The sequence below is a fragment of the Salvelinus namaycush genome, unplaced genomic scaffold (assembly GCF_016432855.1).
Source record: "Salvelinus namaycush isolate Seneca unplaced genomic scaffold, SaNama_1.0 Scaffold977, whole genome shotgun sequence".
Lineage (NCBI taxonomy): Eukaryota > Metazoa > Chordata > Actinopteri > Salmoniformes > Salmonidae > Salvelinus > Salvelinus namaycush.
This window is the reverse complement of record NW_024061727.1, coordinates 1-6,316: the sequence shown is the minus strand read 5'-3', so window position 1 is coordinate 6,316 and position 6,316 is coordinate 1. Positions and strand designations below refer to the sequence as shown.

Here is a 6,316-nt window from a genome sequence, read left to right as displayed (position 1 = left end):
GCAGCCAACCACAGCCCTGCTGGCCTCACAAACCACCATCTGCTATAACATTGAGTCAGTTCTTCCTACTGGACATTGGAAAGCTTTTGTTGACACCCATTGTTCATCCTAGATGGGAAATTGGTGTGGACGGTTCAGAGTTCCATGCTTACAAAAGGGTTGATTGACACATGTCAGATGACAACCCTACTACATCCACTAAAGTACATGCGCCTTGGTGTTATACGCAAATCAGATACAATTAAGGTAGCTCCAACGGTTAGGATTGTTGCCACGCAAGTAAAGCAAACGTAATTGTTATATAGAACACTTTATTTGACATGTTAGAACAAGACATTACACCCAAAGAATGTATCCAGAAGAAACATAGAAATGACGCTCCTCAAAGAGGTCTTTGACATGTCGTTGACCTGTTGAGAGAGAACCTATTAGTTCAGTTATGGTCTGACAGGGTCTGAAAAGCATAAAACAAGACCTACCTCTTTTCGGGTTGTCCTGACTCACACATTGTCCACTACAGGGGCTGCCAGAGGGACTACTGGCGTCACAGATGACCACATCACAATGGACAAAGACCTAGGAATCAAAGATTTGATGGTGTCAGATATTTAAAAAAAAAGGGATGATTGCCACTCACAAAATTAACCTAAAGATTGTTGGGTGAACTTTGTTACCTGGCCACTCGGCTCAACCGCATCCTCGACGAAGGAAAACATATAGACCTCAAAGCGTTTGACGTGAGGGGGGAAGTGGACCCTGGCGTCAGCTACCACCGGGTGGAAGACCACACGGTACGGATCCTCCGGGTTCTCACAACTGCCAGTGTAGAGAGAGGGACTAAGTTAGGAACAAGAAAACACTGTAAACCCCAACCGCCTTGTGTACGAAGTCTTATGGTGGTGTCATGACTGTCCTGTGAGGATCAGATCAATTTACACCGTGTTGTAAATGACAGGAGAAGTGGGTTCCTTCTCCCCCTCCAGTATGAACTAAAGGAATGTCTTTGTTAACAGGCTTTTCCCACCAAAACTCTTACCCCTCCTAAAATTCACCTCGGTCTTGAAAAACCCAACATATTTCATATACAATGTAAAGGCTCGAGACTTCCTACCTGTAGTGTGAGCACTTTTCTAGTTCCAGTATTTCCTTTTTAAAAATCAACATGACATTCTTTTTCTATCTCTGACCAGTCTTATGTTAGAAATATTGTTCCAGTATTCACTTTTGAATGCATTAGAGAAACTCCTAGAAAATGTGCATTGTAAGTAGCCATGCCACAAGTGACATCAGAGAGCGGGTCAGACTGCCAGAACTGTCCCCGGCAGTACCTAGAAGTAGGCAAGTACCTAGAAAAGCTAACTTGTGGGACCATTCTGCTACTATATCCAAACCATCCTACTCTCATCACCCACTGAGGAATCAGCGACAGGGTTGATTAGCCCATCTTCCAGAATGAGTGAAAGGAAAATCCATCCTGAAGTTCCGTTCAAGACTAGTCATTGGAGCCACGGACAACTAACGACATTGTGACCTCAGGGAGCCAATCAGAGAGAAGACCCAACCACCTACCTTTCCACGGCGGCATCCCACATAAATACATTCATGCAAAAATGTAACAACGATAAGTGTCCCTTATGGAACCATGGGTGGGGGAGCCGTCATATTGTGTCAGTCCGCTAGGGACCTGTGTGTTTAGCTAGTAAATAAATTAAACCAATTTGTATAGTACTGAATCATAAGGCTGGGGTTCTTGCAGCTGCGAGGAGGATACGATGTAATGGTTAATAAGTTGACTTTAGCAATGTAATAGATTTCTACCGTCTAGAGTTTAAGTCGGGAGACGGTATCTTTAAAACCGTTTCCTCGGCACCCCAAATCCTAACACGATTCATTTAGAGTCGGGTAACAATTAAACAGTCCTCAGATAATTCAAGGTCACGACAGTAGTTTGTTGGTTTTAATTTCTGATCTTTTGGCCCATCAGACCTGGAAAAATCTGATTTAGTACATTTTTTATTTAAAAACATTAATTGGGCTGCCTATTTGAAAAAAAAATGCATTTCATTTGTCAAGGGAGGGTCATACTAGCAATGCCATAGCATTTCTCATCAACAATATTACTTGGTCTACTGCAAAGGCTTTTATAGCTAGGTAAATGACGGATGTCAAACTGTCTACGTCGTATGTCCAACATGTATATTCAATTACATTGACATGATCGCATTCTCATGTGGTGAGACGTCCCTCTAAATGGTTCTTCAAATTCTAAATGATCCAGAATGGTCAGACTACAGGCGACCTGAATATTGATCAATTGACCGTGGTTTAACCAAAGTTGCCGAATAGACAGTCGGTATCATATTTTCAAAATAAGTACTTCATTTTAATTAAAGTTCATGCAATGCGCCAGAGCAATTCTTCCGCTGTCGGAAAAATTGGTCACAAAATAAATTCTACACCCATGGCATCAGATTCACACGTGGAGGACTTCAGTGAAGGGAGCAGCTCTACTATACAAAGTAACCTACGCATTGACAGTTAAGGCCTACTTGTCATTTGCATCTTTGGGAGGTTTATCATTTACTGTTTAACTGACAGATATTAGCAAAAAGGATTTGTGAAATCTGAAGACGTTACATTGAGACAAACGCCCACACCAGTACAAATCCACTTGAGCTGACAGACAAGAGCTTTCCCAGGATTTTACTCAACGATTTAAGCCAAGTATGATATAGTTGCAGCTGAAGTGACAAATCTGAACTGCCCATTTCGTGCACAGCCATGTGAATGTGGTGTCTTTTCCTATGATCTACAAAACATTATCAGCCTGTTTCTTCAAACTGCTACCACCCCCACCAGGATGACATTTCAGATTTAATAAACAGCTGCAAAGTTACTCCCGTGACAGATGAGCCTTGTGTCCACATGGCCGCCGGAGCAAATTAAAATAGGGGGTGCCAAATGGGGTTTTGCGACCATTTCATAAAAATGGTAAAATTGCGTGATTTGATAGCAATTGGCAAACCCGATCCACCAAATAAATGGTTTTGACCAATAAAGTTGCTTCACTCCACTGCTTGGTGTAACATGTATCCAGATAATGAAAAGACACCCGCAAAATAAAGTGTCATTTGCAGCGTTCATAATCATGGGCAAAGTCATTGTAGCCCATCTACCAAAGGTTGCAGTGTCCATTACAATGTAGGAAAAATAAGTCATCTTTCAATAGGTTACCCAATTTAAATTCTTGAGAAAATTAGGCCAGCGGTGTCCATCTGTGGCAAAGTGCTCACCCAAATCAATGCTTATGACAAACCCAGCTGTGTCTGACATTTTAAATATGAACATTAGCTAGCTAAATAAGGTTAGCAAGATGCTGCTACACTTGACCGTGGTATTTGTTCATGTTTAGCAACTCCCAATTAGCGCATTCCTCTAGGACAGGAAATTCCATTGAAAGTGGCATCAACTTCTAGGGATCCTGTCAACTGATCCTATTCAGTTTCAAACATCAACTTCCATGCTGCACAGGCGTGTGAACCATCCATTATGTTAAGCGCATAACTGTTTTAAACACAAGAGGTCACTTGTGCCTGAATTCAACAACTATTCAGTCAGTGTTAGGAGCAGTTGTATGAAACCAATTGGAAAGGCAAGCCAAGCTTGCCAGCCGCTCTCGATTTCTATTCGACTGACCATCAGTTCGGCAAAACACTGAACTGTAGCAAACCAAAAGGATAACATTGAGTAAAAAGGTGTAGGTAACGCCAACATAGTGTCTTAACCTTTCCACACGCGACTTCCAAATATCTTCAGTCGCCCCAGTGGGAGTTTATATTATGCGCGGGATGTCAGAATGCACTCACCGTTCCAAAATGTGGACAGTTAGCCCGCACTGACCTCAAACCAAGGCACACAACCTGCTAATTTTCTATAGGCCGTTTCAACTTCTAAGTTTGCCTCATTAATTCACAAAAGTAGCCCATTTCACTGTTGCAGACAATTTCTTTGAGAATTTGAATGAGCCAGACAAACTTTCCTTCAAGCATACAGACATTTGCACATCTAGTCAGAACAGGCCTTGCACATTTATTGCCTGGTGGCCACATTGCCTTCCTTACAAATAACTGGACATGCGTGCATTCCTATCAAAGTGCCTTATTTTCTGTGTAACGTTTCTACTGTAAGTATAATGTACTTGGCGTTTTATTCATGCATTCTGATTCTTGCCTAGATTGTAATGGACACGTGTGTAAAACACTTTTGAAGGTGGTACCGAATATGAGCTAACGCCATACAATGCAGTCGGGTTATCACGTAAGAGTCTGTCAGACTCAACTGACGTATGGTGTTTAAGACACCTGGGATCTCGGAGTACCCGAGATGCTACGTGTGAAGCTACACGCCAGAATCTCCCATAAGTGTTCATTTGGGTGGAGATCTGGTGACAGACCGCATACTGCTCACATCGTTTTTAAGCTCAAACCATTGTGACCACTCATGACCTATGGATGGGGGCATAGCCACGGTAGCCAAAGTAAATGGCCTGCCAAGCATGATAGGTTGCTAATTACTCAGGAACCACACCTGTGGAATAACACTTGTTTAGGCCCAAAAACAACAAGTTACCCATTAATGATGAGATTCCACCGGGGTCGGGAGTCACGGTCCTCGTTGGGGGTGGCCCAGCAGTGGTCAAGCACCAGCGCTATCTTGGGGTCAGAGGACCTGGTCAGCTCCACCTCAAAGTGCAGAGGCTGTCTCAGGTACCTCACCACTGGATAGTCCTCCTCCTGGTGGAACGTGTTATACGAGGCGTCTGGAACACAGAACGAGACAACCGGTGGGCACAAAACAGCGAGGTACCATCTCAACTTGTCCATTAAGAAACACACGTTTATCATATCCTGTTGTGCCCCGATGAACCCCCCCGCACCAGAGGCTTCTGACAAATTCCCAAATCAGCTCCTCACCGTTACTCCGTAGCCACACCTGTAGATCTCAGAACGCAAGAGTAATATATCATAAGGCTTACATTTTTGGGAATGGTTTTGTAAAGGACACCTTCCAAGAATCTATATTCCAGATCATCAGGAGTGATTAGAATTTAGAGGCTAAGTTGAAATTCTGAATTTGTGCACGCTTACCCTGAGCGAGTCTCATTCTGACCATTTGTCGACCCGTCCCAGTCTCGGCAAAACTGACCACATAGTAGCAGGAAACCTTTAACCTAAAAAGAGGGATGTAGGCAACTTCAATAGGGGAAACTTCAAGCAGTGGAGTGGACACACTGGTAGTAGAGGCACATTTTCCCTGTATACAAAGTTAAGTTGTGAGCAATTGGTGAAGAAAAAACCTATAAAATCTAACAGCTACAATTGTGATGCGTAATGCACTTACTGATATTCCTCCTCTGAAGACGTCGTGCCATTCAGCTTCACCTTAAGTTCATCTGGCAAGGAGATTTCGTTCTCATACAGCATGACATTGTTGATAAACTATGTAGTAGAGGGGAATTGACTTATTACAGCCTGCAGAAGCAAACAGTCCGTAAATACACAGTACCCATCACCTCAGGGTAATAGTCATTTTACCTTCCTGGTGGTACCACAGGAGTTGACAGTGAAGTGGAAGTAGGCGAAGCGATCGTCGCTGTAGGTGGGACCACAGGCGGGGTCGCTCAGGGTCAGCTGACCGGGGTTCAGACTGGGAGCAGACTCCACCTTGACCGCCAGCGCAGTCATCGTTCCGTTAGAGAAACACTCTTGGGGGTGGGGGAGCAAAAGACAGGTTCTGTATTTGTTACACTTCATTGAGCACAGTAGAACCAATGGAATAGCACCAAAAGTGCAAACCATGCCCATCTGGCACTACTATTAGACTCACAGTATTTGAAAGGAACCCAGGTTTGGTAACCATGTCAAACGACTATTTATCGGAAGTAATTGTTTGAGAACCAACCAGTCAGCGTTTTGAGGAAGCTGCAAGCCAGGGAAAAGTATTTGATGGTCATGTTGTTGTAAGGATTCAACAGAGCCACATCCAGTCTGCTCCTGACAGAGGACGGGTGAACCGACTGGGAACCAATGGGAGAGTTCATTAGTCCAATATTGTATGCATGTATACAGGGTAAGGAAAGCGAGGCTAGCTGCTGCAATTTAGGTTAACATGTTTTGGGAGAGCATCGTACCTCAAACACTGCGTCCGGCGAAGAGAAGGGCACCGTGATGGTGAAGTCTGCGTCGCCCTCTGTCAAATACTGTTGCGCAAGCTCATGGTTAAGCAGCCGCTTGCCAACCAAGACCACGAAAAAGGA

At 43.8% G+C, this 6,316-nt stretch overlaps 1 protein-coding gene across 1 annotated transcript; it reads right to left on the bottom strand.

Annotated features, from left to right (window-relative positions):
- Positions 1–294: 294 nt before the first annotated feature.
- On the bottom strand, positions 295–6,310 carry LOC120043621 (zona pellucida sperm-binding protein 2-like; the record flags this gene model as incomplete). Its single annotated transcript, XM_038988177.1, has 9 exons — positions 295–410; positions 480–576; positions 675–816; positions 4,630–4,819; positions 5,148–5,230; positions 5,401–5,498; positions 5,595–5,764; positions 5,962–6,076; positions 6,191–6,310. Coding segments are annotated over 9 exons (1,089 nt in total), but the record flags the coding sequence as incomplete, so codon positions are not given.
- Between the last annotated feature and the right edge of the window lie 6 nt (positions 6,311–6,316).